Source organism: Rhodnius prolixus, unplaced genomic scaffold, assembly GCF_049639745.1.
Source record: "Rhodnius prolixus isolate KJV_2025 unplaced genomic scaffold, Rpr scaffold_10, whole genome shotgun sequence".
Classification (NCBI taxonomy): Eukaryota; Metazoa; Arthropoda; class Insecta; order Hemiptera; family Reduviidae; genus Rhodnius; species Rhodnius prolixus.
Window position 1 is genome coordinate 20485595 of NW_027411615.1, and position 22496 is coordinate 20508090.

The following is a 22496-nucleotide window of genomic DNA, read 5'->3' on the forward strand; positions in this document are numbered from 1 at the left end:
TTCTAGTGTCCAGAGATTTTCTCTTATTTCAGATTGCATTTTAAATTAAATTTTACATTCAATTTTATTAAATACATACAAGTTATTTGTCTGATAATTGATCTAATTTCAGTTGAATTTTTTGTTTCGGTAAAATGGATTTTAAGAGAGCTCTAGGTCCGAGAGAAAGCGGTCTTTTGAACTTGTCTTTAAAGTGTCTTTTAAATCAAGATCCTTTAGCTTGTACTCTTAAAAGAACATCTTGAAAAAAGTTGCTTAGCAAAATTCCAAATATCTTGAAAAGCGTTAAGGTTTTTTTTAAGTTAATTGATTTTAAGGGAGAGGAAGTTTGTAAATCTAGTATATATTTTGTTTACCAGTTCCCTCTTTTTGTATTTCCAAGGGAAGTGCTACTTTCGTTTCAGTATTATATTCCTTCATATCAATGTTTTAAACGCAATCAATTCAGTCCGAAGAAATTGGGTAATTAAAAGAGAAAAACGTTAATGCATTTATAAAGCAAATATATTTTTCAAGTTAAACATATGTACCTTTGTATCTTTTGATTTGTGTTTATAAAAAGTTTATAGTGAGTGGTATTCACAGACCTATCACTAAAAGTTTCGTGTTATAAAAGTAACCCAAGCAGAAATTTGTTTACAGAAGAAAACGAATTCGTCTTCTTGAAGTTGATATGAAAATAGGCGCCGAAAAATATAATCTGACATCATGCTTACGTAACAGATATATAAGAAAGACTATTTATGATTGGACCAAATAACGATCACTTGAACCAATAGCGCCCCTGTTTACGAGTGAAGGTGCTACTTCTGCAGCCATCTTGTTATTGTGTTCAAAAACATTAGATTGAGGTGCTTTTGTACGTTTTTCTGTATTTTTGGTTGGAGTGGCAGAGTGTGTGACTGATTTAATGTAAGTACTGACTGTATTTCGAATTTATTCAATGCATTTTGAGTTTAATAACATGTTTAAAAACGCTTCTTTGAGAATGTATAACATAAGAGTACCTCGTGTTGAATTAAGTGTAAAGAATAGGTAAACCGCGCGGGAAGAACTAATTCCGTGGGATCTTTGCATTGGTACTGCGTAGTTTCATTTGATGCAGATTTTTAATATGTAATTAAATTAATATATGAGTGTAACGTATTGATATATCATTTTGAAATATATTCTTTATTAAGATGTAGTGAAAATGCCTATAACCTTAGGGCCATCGTAATGTTTTCTTTCAAACCGTAACCTGTGCTAACCATTTGTGCTTTATTTAAGTTTTTCCGAATAGAAATTGTAAATTATTCATCAAGCGATTATATTTTAAATTGTTGCTTATGGAAAATACGAATTTTTAGCAAATATTTCGATATGTGAAAGATTTAAAGAAAAAATAATCTGAGATTGATTTCTAAACGAATTCGAAAATTTTATTACATGTTTTGAACTTTATTGTTCCTCTTTATTTTGTGGTAGATTACATTATTTCGAATTGTTTTCAAAGAATTGTTGATAAAGGTAGATGTAAGCTAGTTTAATGTCTGAAATGTGTTTTTGTTTTATTTGAATTATTCTCAAGACCAGAATCTATGTAACATTATCATATGTTAATTAGTATCTATAACATTATTCCTTGTTCTTAATAAAAAGCCAATTGTGTTCATCTTCATGTTTATTGAAAACTCAGCTTCATCTGAAGTAATTAATTTCTGTTGATACGTCTTTTTTTTATAACTTTAACTCAAAGCAGCAAAGCTAGCAGTTGGTTTGATCATTTCACATTAATTATGGAAATGCATTAATTGTTCTTTGAAACTTAAATAATTGTATTTTTTTGTAGGTGACGCTTGTGGCGTCTTCTAGTCTGAGTGTGAATGAGAGGTATGAAAACATCCTTCGCACCCTAAGCTGTTTTATGAGTGCTGCGTGATTGTAAGAGTAAGTTAAAAATAATAATAATAAGTTAACGATATGACCTAGTATTCTTTTTGATTGTTGAATTTAAAATAGCTGCATTTAGAAAAACAATCGCATATAAACTGCAGTTTTATTAATTTTTATTTAGTAAGGAAATACTACAGCGCCTTGCTAATAACGTTAAGTATCACTAAAGTTGTATCTTGTTAAGATGCCAGCTCCGGTATGTTGGTGGATGCTGAAGATAAACTCTTCCTCATGATGTCAATTGATAAAGGAAATTTTGATGAATCAGTTGCAAATTTATTTCATTATTTGTCGCAATATTTAATCGTTTAGTTTAAATTTTATGTAAATCAATTCGTCAGTAATAGTAGTAAAATGGTTATTATGTCTTCAGATGGGCACAAGAAATTTGCACTAGTGATTTTATTCATGGTGATCTAGATTTTGCTTCATTTGCTTGTAAGAAAAAATCCGTATTGTAAAACACAATTTTTATTTTTTGGTATAACCATTTTTTTTTAAAAAAAAAATTATCCATGCGATTTTTATATCTCCAGTTTTAAAAAAATAAACTTCCGTAACATTTAAATAAATTGTTAAGATATTGGGAAGCTGTCAGGATCGTTTACTGTTTTAGAATTCATGAAGTTATCAGTCTATAATATAAATCATTCAGATTGATATTTCTATTATTAAATTTGGTATTTTTCTCACTAGAATTTACTGATGTACAAAGTATTAGAGAAAGTATTGGATTAGAAGAAATGTTACCCCTGTGTAATATATTCTGGATGCGATAAGTAGAAATTATCCCCTTAAAAACATTGAGATGGATGTTAAACTATCCAAATTTAATACTCCGGCACAAACAAAGTCACAAGCAATGTATTATGAAAAAAAAGGGTCAACATTGAGTATGCTGTATTTGTAGTTGGGAAACTTCCAAATAGCCATCAAAAGAAGAGTTTTTCAACTTTCTCTGACTGTTTTTGCTACCTGAGGGACTTTTAGAATTTACTTAGGTAAATACTTGTACATTGATTTAAAAGTTCTATCAATGATATAAAATATCCTTTTTTAGATGTATCTTGGTAACTAGAACTGGGAGTTCCTACTGCTTTCATGTTCTTAGTGCTCGACCTTCGCAGTGAGATTCGGTGGAGTTACTTAGCAGTACTCTTATTTATTTTAAATGAAAATTGGAAATTTTGTTTTGTAGAATACAAAGCTAATTCTTACAGTTTTTGACAATCAAATTTTTGACTACTTCCTATGGAAAGTTGGAATAATGTCAATTTAGCCCTCCATTTGTGAAATTTCCATGCAAGCTTTCATTACAATTTTGTTGTTTTTTTTCTTTCTCTTCTTGGTGCGTAAGTTGCTAATCAGAATTAAGAAGGCTTCCCTTCATCGTGTTTTAGGTTTCTCTATCCACTCAAGAACATAAAAGATTTAATTTTAATTACATCTTTAATAACCATCAATTCTGTTTGTCACGAAAAATATGTTTTTGAATTTCTTAATTTATTTTCCTTATTGGCAGCAAGCTGTTCTAAAAATTTTATTGGTAAAAGTTCTGTTAGCAAGTTCTCTCCATGTGTTTCTGCTAATTCCTATGTACTACAAACACTCTCTTCATAATCTGATTTCAGAATAACTAATTCTTTTACTTTTTAACGTTTTATTTGGCCTGGTCTCCACATAGGGTTATTTTTATTTCTCTTCCAATAACAAACATCCATTCAGATATCATCTTTGTCTTTCGAGCATTGATTTGTATCGACTTCAAGTATGGTCTAAATGCTACAACCTTATGAAATTGAGTAGTTTTAGTTATATTTATTTATTGCTTAAAGAAACTGCAATTGGTTTGTTAATGAATCATTTTCTCTCTGTTTTTTTCATTTTAAGTAGTGCATTGTTGTTTTTAAGTATCCTTTCTTCCGTCTCCTTAAAGTTGTAGCATTGTAGATTATTAGTAAAAAGATTTTGATGATTCCATTGTTGGATGATTATTGGTTGAGAGAATTATCTCTTAACTTAGGTGCTCTGTACGCGAACACAGCTGCGGGGGAAGAATTTGGTGAGACGTTCTTTTTACACCCTTCGCTTTCTTTAATGTTCTTAACTTGACTGAAGTTTTACGTATTACTAATGAATAATTCCGACGTAGTTAGCCGCCGTCAGCTTATTGAATTATTATGTACTGAGAGCAGTTGCTTTATTCTATACAGATCGTTCGGGCCTAGTGTGAGATTATATGTCTTGTGTGCTATAACTTCGAATCCGAGGACCTGTATTATTTTTTGACATATAATTCTCAGTTTAAAGTGAAATAACTGAAGTAAGAGGTTAGTGAATGTCTTTCGAAAATTTTTGGTAAATGAAGAAGAGGGTCTTAAGTATTGGTTTGGTTTTGTATTACCAATCGCATTATTTCTTTCATTATCTTTGATTTAGATATTTGGGAGGAAGGCATAATTGTTAAATGTGAATATCTAAAATACGAAGGTCCAAACATCATAACTTATTGTTCAACAGTTGAAATTGCTGGTGCAATTTCTTTTGAATATGAAAAAAATCTCGTGTCTTAAATTTACGAGTTCGCTTTTTATAGTTGAAATATCTTTGCCATCAAAGCTCTCTTTATAACTCTGCATTTACCTATGTGGGGAGCGAAAAAATGAATCGGATATTATGGATGAGTCTTAGTAACGAAAACTGCGCAACTTCTTATTACTTCATTTAGATTTATCTTGTATTATACTACGTCTTTAAGTACAGTATTTTTCTTTAAACTGGACTCAGTTTAATCTTTTTCTTTGAAATTGGATCCAATTCTTAAGAATAATCTTCCCAACTTTTTAAACCAAGTTGCTTCTCCTAATATTCTTATATTTTTAATTCCTCGCCTTTTGGGATTCTTTACTCTTCTTTCATACTCCTAAAAATTATAAATATTTTCTTATCCATCATTTCAGCTAATTTCTTCTCAGATTTCAGTCTTAATGTTAAGGAAATTACTAATATATTTATTAGTATTCGATGAGAAGTTGGCCTAAGTGACTGAACTTGAATTAATAAGTGGACCCTGGATTGTTAATCACCATTATTATTCTTGTTATATATATGCGTTACTAACTCAGATAAATACTCTGTGTCCTCCCCTTGCAATAGGCAGCGATACTTGCCCTTAGGGCTTGTTTAAAGCAAGGAGTATTAAAATCTAAAGCAAAGGATATTTTCTGCTCTTTGCCCTTTTGATATTGAAATTTCATTTGTAAATGGTAAGTGGATTCTGTATAATTTTCTGCCTAAACTTAAATTTACTCTGTTAAAATAGAGAGTCTCAAAAGTTTTATCTAACCATTATTTAAAACTGCAGTCGCTCGATCAGACTTTTTAGGATAGCGAATTCCACCGTTTACAACTCTCTCGACTTCTTTCTCTAAGGTTTAAAACGTCATCTTTGAAGTTTAAAAATTACTGAAACATATTTAATCTCACCAACATCATCCAGTTAGTAACCCTGTACATTAGAATTGACCGAAAACAAGAAGTTTATCTCTTCTTCCTCAAGGCTGTACAGAACAAAACTGAAAAAAAAAATGGTTAAAATAAAAATTAGATTTCCTTGCCCTAGTTTAATAATCTATTATATTTTTTTTTTGTGATGTTTGGGTGAAAGCATCGTCCCACAGCCTCTACTATCAATTAACGGTCAACAGGGGGCTTTGACTCCATCCCCTCATTTACCTCTCCGATTTTACTTAGTAGATTCGTGTTTTCCTTCACACATTTTCGTAGTAATATAAAAATAAATTAAAAAGTACTTACATTACTCTACCTTACACTCTTCAATGAAGTTACAGCAGGGTGATTTTACCATAACCAGACAATAAAAAATTTTTTTTTGTCAAAATAGGATCAACATTTTTACTGTTTATATTTAAATTGATAAATTAATATAATAATCAATATTGACATACAATTGAAGAGCTTGGTGCAAAAAGGAGTTATCTACAGTTTTTTAAAATTTTTAGTAGGGACAAAAAACTAAATATGCTTTAAGATGTATTCCTAATTGTTGTATCTGCTGTAAGGATTAGTTAATATATTGTGATGGGGGTCATTTAGGGCTCAATTTGAACTTTCTAGGGCATTTTTTAAGCTTGCTATAAGCAAAAGTTATTTTTGCAGCTAACTCTTTTTTGCACCAAAATCATAATTTTCAGTAAACTTGAGTACATGTTAAGTACATTGGTCAACAGATTTCTTGTTTTTGAGCTTTTAAGTGGCATTTTGTGTCTTGTCGAAGCGAATGTTAGATATATTATTATGCCTGTCAAAAAGAAAAATAATAATATCTACCTAATATAAACATTAAATAAACCTAATATAAAAATTTTTGTTTGATTGATGGCGTCATCTTTTCAGTTTGGAGCAAAAGAAATTTATCTGTAGTAGAAAACTCATTTTTGCTCCAAATCTGAACTTTAGGTTAGAGAATAAGTAATAATAAACGAGTCTGCATAAAGACTCGTTTATGCACCAAAAGATGTAGAATTGAACATACCAATAGGGGGCGCCACTAAACACATTTTCTGAAAAAACTGTAGATAACTAACTCCTTTTTGCACCAAGCGCTTACAATTAGGATTTCTCTTTTTTCTCAAACTGTCAAATCACAATATTTCTGACTTCACTTCAGTATTATTTTAATAGCAAAGGATATTTACGATAATATTATCCTGTAGAGTCCTGTACAATTGCCCTGTACAAATTTTGTGCATTCGCCTCTTCTCCCCAAACAGAACTTCGGTTAAGTCACAGTGCAAGAAGATGTCCTGCCATACCAAGTTATAAACATTTTTTAGTACCTTCCTTTCCATTAATTTATTTTGAACTGTAGATTAACAAATTGTATGTATTTAACAGATTATTATTATTATTATTTTTTTTTGTGGGGGAAACAGGTGATTGAGTGAGAGCATGGCTACATTATCAGAGCAGGCATCAAAACTTCTGGATTTCAACCAGAAGTTGGACATCAATTTACTTGATAACATAGTAGGATGTATGTACACGGGAATGGGCGAACAGGTAACTTTATATGAATTACGTTTTTTGTAATTATCATTGTAAATATATTCATTTAAAGATGTTTTCATTTTTCAACAAATTTTACCCTTATTCTACTATCTCCTTTTTTTTTTTACACCAATTTCATTAATTAATTATTAATATTTTATTTAATAAAGCAAAGGATAGCTCAGGAAGTTTTGACCAACTTAAAAGAACATCCTGACGCGTGGACACGTGTGGATGCTATCTTAGAATTTTCAACCAACCAACAGACAAAGTATTATGCGTTACAAATCTTAGAACAGGTTATTAAAACTCGGTGGAAAGTTTTGCCTAGGAATCAGTGTGAAGGTAATTTAAATATAAACGAATTTTGTATTTAATTTTTTTAAATGTTAATTTTGTGATAATAATTACAAAAATAAAATAAATATTGTGTGAACAAACATGACTATATCATAATATTAAACTCTCTATTTGTTTAATTTATAGGGTCATTTTAAACACAACTCAAAAATGCCCAACACGAATTTCTCAATAAAAAATATTCAAATAAAAACATTTGATATAAATGGAGAGAATTTAGGAGAAAAAGTAAGAAACGTGAAAAATTGATTGAGTAATTCGGTATTTCCGGTAGTTTTGGACTCTTTTCTCGAATTCTGAAATAAGACACTTAAATGGCTTTTTCAATATAAAACATGCAGAGTGATTAGGGCGCCACGGTAGCCGAGCGGTTAAAGGCGAGACCTGCGAAGCTAATATGTATTGTGGTACTGGGTTCGATTCCCGGTCTTAGGCCTTGGATTTTATTTAATGGTTAATAAAAGAAATTTACTGTAAAGTATGTTTGCTAGTCGCCTCCGTCCACGACACCTAATTGGTAGTTGGACGTTAAACCCCGCCTGAAAAATTAGGCGATTACTTTACTTTTACTTTTACACGCAGAGTCGTACATTATACTGAAATGGTACTTTATAGATAGGAATTTTGCGCCTCTGACATAGTCAACAGATGTTTAGAAAAAAATAACAGATTTTTTTCCTTCATTTACTGACAAGTAAATTTATAGCTACTACCTAAATATTTTTTTGTGAATATTGGTATTAAACTGGTAATATGTTAAGTGAGGCCGAATAGAAAATATTCTGGTGGTTATAAACGGGGTTGTTGGAAACAACTAAGAACAACTAAAGGAATATCGTTTACACCATTACACAACCGTTTATACAGCTCAAGACTTGCTTTCCTTATAGACTCCAGTTCGTTTGATGTTAACGTAGTCTATAATATAAGAATTCCTAAAGGAGTGGTAGCTCCTATTCCATTAAAAAAGCATAGTAATCGCATTGTTTACGTGGCATGTGGATTTCATGCGATTATTCCCATCATCTACACCAGTATTTTACTAATTTATTTTTTATTTGAGGCGCGTTACAATATCTGTGATCACGGGGCACGTAAACCTCTTTTTAAGTACATTGCTGTACTTAAAAGGAATGAGATCACTTTTTACACACAACACGTGACCTTACTTTTAAATGAAAAATAAATAATCGAGTTCAGAAAGGAATAAAAATGGATCTGATTTCTTGTATGATGAATTCAATTAAATCTAAAAACAAAACCGTTAGATAAATTACCAAAATTGGTGGAAGTATAGTTTATTTAGCTCAATAATTATTTTTGGATTCAATTATTCGTTACCAGAATTTAAACTAAGTTCCCAACTGTATTTTGTAAGGGACATTCATTTATATTGAAATAAAAATTCTGGAAAATTTACAAAAATAGAATTTGATTTAATAACTGAACTAAAAAAGTACGGAGTAATCGTTTTATTGGCTGTGAAGAGTTAAGACTTTTGTTGTTAGGCCACATTGGATTTTTAGTTGAGGTGGATCTTAAGGGTTTTGCATACGTTGCCTTTCATGGTTTTGTCCTAACTCTTTTTTGGTGCCCCAATAATATTCTCTTGCTTATAGCTTTTAAGCTGAAGTTTATTGAATTTTTGAAACAGAAAAGATTCTTGCAGAATTGCAAAATGAGTAAAAATCCTTAAAATTTCGGTTCCAACTATTTTGTTTTCAAAATATATTTCTTTTAATATTCATTTATAAATTTCCTTTTTAAAATATTTAAAGGTCTTATAAATATACAGTGGAGTCTCGGTTATCCGTCACCCTTTTATCCGTCTATTCCAATTAAACCGTCACAGTCCTCAGTATTTAAAAATTAAAAAAAATACACAATAGAATTAAAATTAAAATTAACAATTTTAATACACAATAGAATGAATTGAATAATGAAAGATACCTGACCTTAAAGGCTTAAGCGTATAAATATATAAAATATGTATACCAGTTAATACAAAGTTTTAAACACGTTAAACAAAAGAATCTGGAAATTTTCCTGTTTTTTTCCATTATCCGTCTATTCGACTATCCGTCACGTGTCCGGTCCCGGTCATGACGGATAACCGAGACTCCACTGTAACTACATTTTACACCCTACATCTGTGTTGTAAAGATAAGAGCCGCCTTGCAGTTGTATAAAGTTGTATATCTTTATTAATTATAGGAATTAAGAAGTATATAGTAGGCTTGATTATTAAGACATCATCAGACCCGGTTATTATGGAGAGGGAAAAAACGTACCTTAATAAGCTGAACATGATTCTTGTTCAGGTGAGAATATAGTTTTATAAAGAAATTAATTATTTTAAGAACTTACATTTATTTCTCTTAATGTTTTATTTGTAGGTATTAATAATGTTTTATTTGTAGGTATTAATAATGTTTTATTTGTAGGTATTAATAATGTTTTATTTGTAGGTATTAATAATGTTTTATTTGTAGGTATTAATAATGTTTTATTTGTAGGTATTAATAATGTTTTATTTGTAGGTATTAATAATGTTTTATTTGTAGGTATTAATAATGTTTTATTTGTAGGTATTAATAATGTTTTATTTGTAGGTATTAATAATGTTTTATTTGTAGGTATTAAAGAGAGAATGGCCCAAAAATTGGGAATCATTCATTCCAGACATAGTTGGCGCAAGTAAAACAAATGAAAGCTTATGCCAAAATAATATGGTCATTTTAAAATTATTAAGTGAAGAAGTATTCGATTTTGCTAGTGGCCAATTGACTCAAACCAAAGCTAAACACCTTAAGGACTCTATGTGCCAAGAGTTCTCACAAATATTCCAGCTCTGCCAGTTTGTTCTCGTAAGTTTTATCCAATAGTTTTTACTTAGTTAATTAAATTGGTAGGGAAGGGATTAGCTATGAGGTTAGCATACTGGACTCCCACGCGGAGGTCCCGGGTTCGAATCCAGCAGCTGACCCTTAGACTTTCTCTTCCTAGGAGCTTCTTACAGCTCACTGTCCGGTGATGGACAGTGTGGTCTGTAACGAGAAAAACCCTGTCCGGAGGCCGGCAGTGCACTGAAAAAAGCTCTGGGCGCTAATAACCTCAGCTGTTGATGCGCCAAAAAAAAAAAAATTGGTAGACTTATGGTAGCTTAATATTCCAAATAAATTGAACCTCAAAACTATTGTATAGTTAATTACAAGAAGGAGCTGATCATGCAATGACCGCGAAAAACCTTAATGTCGAATAATACCTTATACCCTGCAACTTAAGTTTTGAAACTATTTTTCTTTTTTGGCATGTCACAAATATCTTCTCTTGTTTACAGGATAATTCACAAAATGTACCGTTAGTTGGATCAACTCTTGAAACACTACTCCGTTTTTTAAATTGGATTCCACTGGGTTATATTTTTGAAACCAAACTCATTACGACCCTTATTTTTAAGGTAAATATTAGTATTAAATTGTCATTACAGTTTACGAATAAGTGTTGGTTTCTTTAATTTCTAAACTGTATAATTATGTTTCAGTTTCTCAATGTGCCTATGTTTAGAAACGTCACTCTAAATTGTCTGACAGAAATTGCAGGAGTCACCGTGACCAATTACGAAGAAATGTTCACATCACTGTTCACTCAGACTATGGCTACTTTGGAACTTGTAATTTTATTGTTTTCTTAGAAGTTGAAGTAACTTGAAAAAAAAAACAAAGAAAAAAGTTATTTAAATTGTAATTTTCTATTTTTTTCAGATGTTACCACCAAACACAAACATTAAAGATGCTTATGCTGCTGGTAGGGACCAGGAACAGAATTTCATACAAAACCTGGCCATGTTTTTGTGTACATTTCTAAGAGTACATGGGGCACTAGCTGAGAAGAAAGAATTCTCAAATTTACTTCATGCTGTAAGTATTTCTTTATTGACCGGTCATGATTTTGCTTGAAAATGCAATCTACCTTCTTTTGCTAAGTTCAAAAAATCTTATTTTTTTTTAAACATCATTACGTTGTAGGATATTGACCAATAAGATTTATGTTTTGAAGGAATGAGGTTAAACAAACCACTTATTGCATATAATGCAATGAGGAAAAAGAATAAAACCTTTCTTCGTTCTACTTGTAATCATTTTAACCAGTATTAAAAAAATCTTTAGTGATTATTATTATTATTATTTAGTGAAAAAATTATAGTGATAGCGACTTCAGATTCTCACTTTTTTCGATATTCGAGAGAAGTTCATTCAGAATATGCGAAGGGTTTTTGCAGAGGTGCTATCCACACTTGAGATATAAAAGAAGTAAAAACCTACATTAGGATTGACATTAGTTGGAGAAGTCAACCGATTTTAAATAAATTACCGCATTTTCTAAAAAAATTGTAATGCTGATGCTAAAAATAATAGTGAATGTAATTAGGGTTGGCATATTTCGTTGGGCTAAATTTAATACGAGAATGAAACAGAATTACGCGTTTTGAAGCAAAACTTGGGTGACAGGCGACACTGCATTTCATCATGGGCAGGTTGTTCTAGAAAGAAGAAAGGCTAGCTGGAGTACTTTGCATGTGCAATTCTTTTAGCATTTACTTCCGCCAAGTAGAAATATCACAATCTTTTGGTTGTTCTTCCGATAAAAAGTTAACAGTTCTGTAGCGTTTTCTAAAATGAACTTCCCCAAATAGGATGGAACATATAATCGAAACATGGAAGAAGTCCAGCTTTTGTGGGTTAGTTTGTTGTACTAGTTTAGTGCGAAATAATTTTTGTTATAAATGTAGCGGATTACCTACGCGAAACTCCAAAAAAAAAAATTTCCAAAATAGTAAATCTTCAATTGAAAATATTTTAATAATTATTACTTTTGAATTTAGCCTTTTTTACTTATGTTGCACTTAGTTTAAATATATCTAAACAAACTTATCTATCAATGTATTTAGCATAACCAAATAATTTTCCATTTACAGTTTCATTTTGTACTTTTCGCTAGTAATCTCATTCTGTTTACCGGCTATTTTCGAAAAAACGCGAAAATCTTTAATTAATCTTCAGCTGGTTATTCATGTTTTGTTGTTACCCTAACTGAAGTAATATTGCAATATTCGTGATAAGAATATACACAATGTTAAACTTAGCATTGATAATAGAACATTGCAATTAAACGAGTGTAATTCTTAAATCAGTTTTTTAAACTAGAAATCTATTTTTAGTATCTCTGAATAAGTTTGTCAAATAAAAAAAAATGTATACATCTTTGTTCTGGGCAGGCATTACATTATTTAGTTCTGATCTCTGAAGTGGATGAAGTAGAAATATTTAAGATCTGTTTGGAATATTGGAATGCCCTTGCTACTGATCTTTATAGAGAGAGCCCATTTTCAGCACACTGCCCTGTGTATCACGTAAAATACACTCATCCCATTCCTCCTAGAAGGCAGCTGTATGCACCTGTTTTAACCAAGGTATTTCATCATCAAGCATCACATTTATTACACTCACTTTATGCTAATAAGATCTAATTTTTTTTTTTTTTTTTTTTTTTTTTCATATAGGTCCGATACATAATGATCTCAAGAATGGCAAAACCTGAAGAAGTATTGGTTGTAGAAAATGAAAATGGTGAAGTAGTTAGAGAATTCATGAAAGATACAGATGCTATTAATCTGTATAAGAATATGAGAGAAACCTTAGTTTATCTTACTCATTTGGACTACGATGATACTGAAAGAGTGATGACCGAAAAATTGCATAATCAAGTGAACGGTACTGAATGGTCTTGGAGAAATTTAAATACCGTAAGGGGCTTTTTATAAATTAGCTTTAATCTTTGCTAAATTTTAAAGATTTATTCGTAATTTGATAGACACAGGAAATCATTTTGATTGAAGTGGAGCAAGAGAAATTCTCCTCCTTTATCCTCTTCCACTGCCCACCTCACCTAGAGGAGTCGGTCGGTTCTTCCGGCATTCGTTCAAGTAACTGACTTCAGTCTTACGATAATGTCCGCCTACAAACCACTTCAAATTCACTCGCGCGCTATTTTTCTTACCTCTTTCACTTTCAAAATCCAACTTCCTTGATTTTAGGCTGTGTTTATTAAATTAACCATCAATCATTTTGTGTTTCAATAACGATTTGAAAGGGAAGGGATTAGCTATGAGGCTTAGCATACTGGACTCCCACGCGGAGGTCCCGGGTTCGAATCCAGCAGCTGACCCTTAGATTTTCTCTTCCTAGGAGCTTCTTACAGCTCACTGTCCGGTGATGGACAGTGTTGTCTGTAACGAGAGAACACTGTCCGGAGGCCGGCAGTGCACTGGAAAAAGCTCCGGGCGCTAATAACCTCAGCTGTTGATGCGCCAAAAAAAAAAAAAAAAATTGAATTCGAACGATTCACGATGGTCCGTAGAATCCATAATGCTCTTAGATGATACTACTTGAAATCAATTTTAATAAATTCCCCGTCCAAACTCTATTTCTAAGAACAATTTATGTTGAAAGAAAATTCAATTATGTTTGAAGTTGAAGGAAATTGTCATTTTTATAAAATAAAATTTTATTTTTGGAGTCTTATTTCGTGTTTGTAGCCACACCAAACGTTCATCAGGTACGCAAAAAATCTGAAAAACGGTAACAATCCTATTTATTTTTTTTATATAAATTTAACACTTTTGTTTTATTTAGAGCATCAACATCATTAGTACTCCGTCACAAAAATGTTTTCATTGAACATCTACTTTTATTTGAAAAATAAAACTATTTTCATGCTGAGTAGATTGTTAAATTTGTTTTATGTTAAGTTGTATTTATATTTATCTAACATTTACAGTTATGCTGGGCAATCGGCAGCATATCTGGCGCTATGCACGAGGAAGATGAAAAGAGATTCTTAGTGACGGTAATAAAAGAGCTTTTAGGATTGTGTGAACAAAAGAAAGGAAAGGACAATAAAGCTATCATTGCATCTAATATAATGTATGTTGTCGGCCAATATCCTAGATTTCTTCGAGCACATTGGAAATTTCTTAAGACTGTTGTCAACAAATTATTTGAATTCATGCACGGTTTGTAAATTATTATTTTTTATTAACACGTGTGGTAATAACTTGTGTAAACTTAAACGTCCTTAGTTAATGTTATGTAATTTGAAGTAATTCCAAGTACGTGTTAATTTATAAATATATATCAAATATTAATATATAATTATATATATTTTTACCTTCTGCTCAACAGAAACTCATGATGGCGTTCAAGATATGGCTTGTGACACATTCATTAAGATATCTGTGAAATGTAGAAGGCATTTTGTTACTGTACAAGTTGGTGAATCAATGCCCTTTATCGATGAAATACTTTCCACAATCAGCGCAATTATCTGTGATTTACAAACACAACAGGTATTTTTCGCTGAAAATTCGTAATGGTTGTAAATAACGACATCACTACGCTTGAGAGATATTTTATTAAATTACCTTTCGAATTGACTTCAGTTCAACCTGAACAGTGAAGTTATGTTCTATAGTGTGACGCGGTAGTTTCGTTTCTGTAGTAAAAATGGATAAATGAAATGAAACAGAGTAACCATTTTTACTAGGACGAATTATTATTATTATTATTATTATTATTTTTTTTTTTTTTTTGGCGCATCAACAGCTGAGGTCATTAGCGCCCGGAGCTTTTTCCAGTGCACTGCCGGCCTCCGGACAGTGTTCTCTCGTTACAGACAACACTGTCCATCACCGGACAGTGAGCTGTAAGAAGCTCCTAGGAAGAGAAAATCTAAGGGTCAGCTGCTGGATTCGAACCCGGGACCTCCGCGTGGGAGTCCAGTATGCTAACCTCATAGCTAATCCCTTCCCTTATTATTATTATTATTATTATCTATTCATTATGTGTAATATAATTCCTGATATTTTTTTTTAAATATTCCAGGTTCACACATTTTACGAGGCAGTTGGTTATATGATTAGCGCCCAAATTGATCAAGTGGCCCAAGAAGTACTCATAGAAAAATATATGAGTTTACCTAATCAAGTTTGGGATGATATAATTTCACAAGCTTCCAAGGTAATTTTGAACATTTAAACATACACCATGAACTGTGATAGAGAAATATGCATATTCATAAAATCACACATATACATTACCCATATATATATTTTATTTATTATTATTTTTTTTAGAACGTTGATGTTTTAAAAGATCCAGATGTTGTGAAACAACTTGTTAGTATCCTGAAGACAAATGTGCGTGCTTGTAAATCCCTTGGTCATCCGTATGTAACACAATTGGGTAGAATATATTTGGATATGTTGAATGTTTATAAAGTAATGAGCAATAACATAACAGCTGCGATTACTGCAAACGGCGAGGTAGTTACCAAACAGCCGCTTATCAAAAGCATGAGAGTTGTTAAGAAAGAAACTCTAAAGTTAATATCCGATTGGATTAGCAAAACTTCCGACCATGCAATGGTAAAAATACTAATATTTATTATATTTATTTAGAACATTTTTGTTCTGTTTTTTGGTTATTCGACTTTTATAATTTTATTTAGTAATAATTGTGTATTTACTTTCTCTTACTCGTGTGCACATTTGAGTTTTATCGGAAATATTTATTTTGAGGGCCCCTGAATCTGTAAAAATAGTTTATACAATTTTTTTTTTGGTATGTACTTTTATTACCATTTTGTTAGCATGCTCCGAATTAGAATACAATATAAATATAAACTTAACAATAAATATAACAGTAAATTTAAATCATATGTGCAATTAAATTAAGAATTGAAAATGCAAATAAGTCCTGATTGAATAAAAAAAATTAAACGCTATTTTCGCTATTCTTATTTAAGAGATAAACATCTGTTCTGTTCACCTAAAAAATAAATTATAGTAACTCTTTTGAATAAATGCACGCATTTTTTTTTTTTTGCGGTAATTGGGCCATGAATCGAAATGGAGGAAGTTTGCAATATTTACTTAAGACTAGCTCTTTATTGAAAGACTATCAATCACCTCACATCTTGCTGTCCATCTCCATCTTTGTTGCTGGAGACTTTTTAATCAAAGGTGTTTCTTTCTTTGCTGAAATTTACGGTAGATGGAGTTATTGTGAATTGGGTAGATTTATTTCTTTATGATTCATCTGCAGTTTTAAAAGAACGTGTTTTCGCTAGAAGTAGCTAAGTAATTTCTTTTTATTTTTAAATCTGTTGGCGTAACAAGGCTTATGAGGCCCGCTGCTTCGTATGAGATTGTTCTGAGGCCTCTAATTTATAGCTTTCCATGTATCCTAGAAATTTTTAGCCGATTTACAGATGTATTAATTGCAACATTAATACAATCAATAGAACATGCATAGTAAATAGCTGGAATTGGAATTAAAGTTCTATCGTGGATGACAGCAAAGCATTCGTGCCAGTGCTGTTATAAACCCTAGTCATTTTTGACAATTATTGACTAAACTCACTCCGAGAAATATAAGCTCTTTGAGTGGAGATCTTTGTTAGTCATTGAAGTACATCCCCTTGGACTGAGATGATTTCTCTTCTATTATCTCTATTCTTTCTAACTTCTAAGAGTTATGATACGAGTATTACGCTATCTTGAAGAGTCTCTCATCTGTTTTCCATTCGATATCCTAACCGTTCTTTCCTGCCATCAATATTAGAAGGTCGTTGTTAATAGTAAAAGCGATGCGACAGCTTTTGTAATTTCAGGATTAATCTAGTGATGATAGATAATGTGAGGTCGTACATGATTGCCCAAATTCTCAAGGATATAGGACAATTCGTAGTAGCGTTTCTTGATTACAAAATCGGAGAAATAGTTTTTCGATAACTGGAACAAATGTTTTGGACAATTGCCTGTTGATTATGGGCTTTACCAAGCCGAGTAAAACGCTTCTAATGAAATAAGAATTATATTATTTTTATCGTTTACATTAGTTACGTGTAATAAATTTTTTGACTTTGTCGAGGCAATTTGTTGTGCTACATCAAAATGATACATAGTCCGAGAATTAAATGTTCATCCCGAACTTGAGAAGACTAATCGGTCGAAACTTGTTCCACCTTGAGTTACGGAATTGTTCTGGCTTTTTTTTATATTTATGGGAGCTCACTCCCCATTAGACATTTGTGACAAATTACAAGAAATGAGTTGAAAACTGTGTGATAAACCCTCCTTAATTCTCATAGATATTCAGTATAAAAGCAAAAGCCTTAATTTGAAGAAAATTATATGGATAGAATTACCACTTTGTGAAATAGTCAATTTTGTTGTAAAATGTTTGGCCTGAATACTTTCATTAATAAATTTTAGTAAGAGAAAGTCATGTCTGTGTTATTACAGATTTTAATTTTGTTTAATTTATGTAGAGCCCAAGGTAGCGCACCAGATCTGTACAAGGATCCCTCGACTAGCTCTAATCCTCTTGCTCTCGTTTCCTCTGACATCCCTAATACTCCTGGCCGACTGAATCGCCAGTGCCCCGCGACTTCCTGAAGACCTAAACGCCATTACTCTCCTATCTCTCCTCTCTCCCACTCATATTCTCCTCTTCACATTCCCCTCTCTCCTATAGAGAGTGGGGTAGCTTCTCTCCTCCCGCACCAGTTCATCACTCTCTCCATATTTACTGATTGTATACAATGTTTGCAGATTGTACAATAAATTACAAAATAAATTTAAAAAAAAAATTGTTTAATTCAAATTGATTTTAAACTATTGTAAATGGATTTCTTTTCTTTTTTCTAAAGGTACTGGACAACTTCATCCCACACTTATTGGATGCTGTACTGATAGATTATAATCAGTGTTCAGTAGCGGCGGCACGAGAACCGGAAGTTCTTTCAGCTATGGCGACCATTGTTAGCCAATTGCAAGGTCATATAACTTCAGAAGTTCCTAAGATCTTTGATGCTGTTTTCGAATGTACGTTGGAGATGATAAATAAAAACTTCGAAGAATATCCTGAACATCGAACCAACTTCTTCCTACTGCTTCAGGTGGTTTTTCTTATTTATAGTGCTATAAATAAATTTGCCTTGAGTATAATCATTTACCAAGAAAAAAGTCTTAAGAGGATTTCATCTCCAGAGGTTTACTTTCTCTTACCCCTCATATGAGAATGCGTTGAAATCGTTCTGATGTACTATTCCAGGAAATAAATGTAGCTTTGAGCATGACACAGTGGTTTTTATAAATTAGCTTCTGTCCATATAAATTGCAAAAAAAATCAAATTTATTATTTTAAGTGACCTGGCAAAATAGCTTTTGTACAGAATTAGCCAATAGGAAGGACCATTTTACTGATAAAATTTTCAGTATTTTTGGTATTTCTAGAAAACAGCCCCAGCCCATTCTTTTAGCACGCTATACTTTGCTTTCTGAATTTTAGTTCCATTAGTTGTCTTTTATTTTGTTTTGCCATTGGTTAAGTTATCTTTTATATAAGAAACAATATACTTTTAGTTATACTTAAATACCATGTAGCCCATAATTTCAGAAGTCAAGTAAAGAGTTATTTCTTTTCTATCCCTTTTGTTACACATTCTAATAAAATTAGTATGATTTTTTTTTTTAATTTCAGGCCGTCAACACTTACTGTTTCCCTGCATTTTTAAACATCCCGCCAGCACAGTTTAAACTTGTACTGGATTCAATAATTTGGGCATTTAAACATACGATGAGGAACGTCGCTGATACTGGGTTACAGGTCATTATTGTTTTAGTTTTGTGTTTGATATAACATTGAAATAAGAATTTTATTATTATATATTTTTATTTTTTACAGATTCTATACCAGCTTTTACTGAACGTAGATCAACATGAACAGGCTGCGCAAAGTTTTTATGTAACATACTTCACCGATATTCTACAACATATTCTGTCCGTTGTGACTGATACATCTCATACTGCTGGACTCAGCATGCATGCCCAAATATTAGCATATATGTTCAAACTGGTAGAATCTTCACCATTAGGAGTACCATTGGGAACTCCAGGTGCCCAAAATATTTCATTCGTGCAAGAATACGTTGCATCGATACTTAAGGCCGCATTTTCTCATCTCAGTGATAGCCAGATAAAGATCACCGTTCAAGGAATGTTCAACCTTGATCATGACTTAGCAGCTTTCAAGGAGCATCTTAGAGATTTCCTTGTGCAAATCAGGGTAAATTTTTTATTAGAATTTTTTTGTTGTCTGGTCTAAATCAACGATCCTCAACTATTTTTTTATCTATCACTTTATTAAACTTTTCATTTTGAGTACCCCAGACACTCCTCGACACAAACAAGTTTTTTATATATACAGAAAGCCACAAAACATTGTGAAGTATGAAGTAGTATGCTATTATTTTCACGAACCACCAGCTGGTCCATCTTGGACACCTAGTTAAGAACCGTTAGTCTAGATCAGTGATGGCGACCCTATGACACGCATGTCAAAGGTGACACGCGAACTCATTATGGGTGACACGCATTGAAAGAGACAAAAAATTAATATAAATTTTAAGTAATATAGCGATTAGTGGAGTACTTTGATGAAATTACGGTAATAATTGAGAATAAGTATCTTGTTTTTTTTTATTTATTTTATTTTTATTTATTTTATTTTATTTCTATATTGACACGGCATCAGAGGTTAGGTAGGGTTTTCCAAAATTTTGACACGCCGAGCTCAAAAGGTTCGCCATCACTGGTCCTAGATTAATGATGTAGAATACATTTTTCTTATGCTCACGATATTAAATACAATTTACTTGATAACCACTTGACGATTTAGTTGCTTTAGGCGAATTGCTAATCATAAAAAGTAATGTAAACAAATACGCTAATTTACTAATTAACTGAATGTACTGGGTTAAATTTTTAGAACTGTTAACTGCAATAACAATCATTTAAAACATATTAATATTTTTATTTGTTTTGTTAGATATTTAAAGAATTAGAATTTAAATATAAGCTAGTTAGATTCTTAGTGATCTTTAGAGAAAAGAATTCGATTCGTCGTAGATCCTAACTTTATTTTCAATTAAAATTAACCAACGAATAGATACGGTAATAGAAAAATCACCTCTCCAAAAAAAAAAAGTATTAAGTAAATATAATTATAATTGGCTTTCAAAAGCTGCTTTTTTATTTTAATTGCCATTGTTTTCTTTAGGGATAATGAGTTCCAGAATCGCGTTTTAATACCTTTCGACTTGTTAAAATGTGAATTGTGTTAATATGTTCATCTTTCATGACAATCAAAATAAATCGAATATGGAAATTCAGGGCTCTGTTTAGCAGTTAGGTCTTAGTATACCGAACAGCTGTAGACTAAGTGAGGCACTGCGGGTGTTAAAATAAGCGATTTGTGAAGATCTGTCTATAACACCTGCTAAGATAAGCAGATGATTACGTTAGCTAAACTAATGTTACATATATAAAGAACATCAAAGACTAGCAAGTTTACTCCAGTTCACCAAGCAGTTAATACTGTCGAATACAATTGAACCATCAATTGCTTTGCGAATTTCACTTGTGTTTGCTGAAAGTCTTTCTATAACTAGGTTGCAACGGACCGTATTAATCATTACTAAGTACACGCATGTTTTAAGAATGAAACAGCCATTTTAATTAATTTACGTACTCTAACGAAGTCCTTATACAGTTACTGAATTAAGCGAACATTCACAAATTCCATAAATCAATTAAACCAGTCCAAGAAACTAACACCTTCCTCACTCTGCTTTTATTAAGAAAATAAAAGTATTGTGGCATTCTTAAACTTCAGTAAAACCGGGATATTAATTATTTAATACTTTTAATTATTTCTGCTCTCAGGAATATACTGGAGAGGATGATTCAGATCTATTTTTGGAGGAGAGAGAAGTTGAACTGAGACAAGCCCAAGAAGAGAAGAGAAGGGTGCAATTCTCTGTCCCAGGCATTCTTAACCCGCATGAAATACCTGAAGAAATGCAGGACTAGTACTCCGACCCGCAGTTACATGTAAGTATTGATTATAAATAAATGTAATTTAATCAAGAACACGATAACATTGTTGCATTCAACTCAAATTATAGAAATTACCTGAAATAATTTAAGATCCCCCAAGCGTAGAAACTGCAATTCTGTCCTCAAAAATGTTAGGTTGTGTTATAAACTAATAGCTTTTAATTAATGCCGTCGAACCGTTTTTAGGAACCTATTGCAAAATTCAGAAGTCTATTTTACCAACTATAGCATTTCCGGAAATAAATTGTCTTCAAATTCGTAATTTGTAACCTTGTTTTTACAATAATTATTGCTGTTTAAATTGTAAATTATGATGTGGCACTTCACTATAAAGGTACCTAGCCTAAAGAACACACGAAAGTTAATTTTCGTGGTAAATGTTTCAAATAAAATGATATGCGAGAACATCAGTGAAGTTAGCATTTCCATTTGACAGTTTGCTGTCAAAATATTAGTCACAAAAAATGATAGCCTATAGGTTAAAGGTGTATTGTTGTGTAACTTGATTCGATTCCAAGTCTACGTTTTGCCTTTTATTTACAGATTAATGTAAGAAATTTTTTTGTAAAGTTCATTGTGTGGACGCCGCTATTTACGACACTTAAATCCGAATAAATTGGAAAGCCTTTCAAAATAATAAGACATTTAGTGTAAACTTTTTTCATCTTATTGTAGCATAAATCTTTAACAGTTACAAAATCTGGAAAATCTAAAACACAAAAATGAGTTACAGAAGTATTAATATTTTTTATTATCTATTAAAAAAAAATACATTCTTAAACTTTTACACGTAACATCTACAGCTTTGCTAAAAAAAATATTTCCTTATTACTCTTAGCTAACCAACACTTGAAGTTATTGTTGCATAAAGTACCATATTCTATGTATTATAATAAATGAAAAAGAATTTTTATTTTGTTTCAGGTAATACAAGCCTGGTTGTGTTGCTGTAGCAAAATGATAATGCGTGAAAATGTGGAATTGTATGCGTGAGATGTAAAACAAAAAAAAACAAAGAAAAAAAACAAAAAAAAAAAGAAAAAACTATTAAAAATTTTATTAGATAAGGCGGCTTTCGAATGATGTGTGAGAATCATTACCGTTACTA

General features: G+C 31.6%; 1 protein-coding gene across 3 annotated transcripts; it reads left to right on the forward strand.

The window, feature by feature from the left end:
* The first annotated feature begins 776 nt into the window (after window positions 1-776).
* emb (exportin-1 emb) lies at window positions 777-22455 on the forward strand. 3 transcript variants are annotated; one of them, XM_074133724.1, is made up of 20 exons: window positions 777-912; window positions 1832-1929; window positions 6891-7017; window positions 7176-7350; window positions 9580-9686; window positions 10002-10232; window positions 10706-10825; window positions 10910-11038; window positions 11130-11285; window positions 12644-12838; window positions 12929-13171; window positions 14206-14440; window positions 14610-14773; window positions 15309-15443; window positions 15560-15850; window positions 18139-18387; window positions 18972-19097; window positions 19176-19556; window positions 21215-21382; window positions 22313-22455. In XM_074133724.1, the coding sequence occupies exons 3-19, from the start codon at window positions 6907-6909 to the stop codon at window positions 21359-21361; spliced, it is 3195 nt and encodes a 1064-aa protein (XP_073989825.1). In that variant the 5' UTR covers window positions 777-912; window positions 1832-1929; window positions 6891-6906; the 3' UTR covers window positions 21362-21382; window positions 22313-22455. The 3 variants fall into 3 exon arrangements, with proteins under 3 accessions (XP_073989825.1, XP_073989827.1, XP_073989826.1); XM_074133726.1 differs by lacking the exon at window positions 777-912 and adding an exon at window positions 1071-1116; XM_074133725.1 differs by lacking the exon at window positions 777-912 and adding an exon at window positions 1654-1689.
* The last annotated feature ends 41 nt before the right edge of the window (window positions 22456-22496 follow it).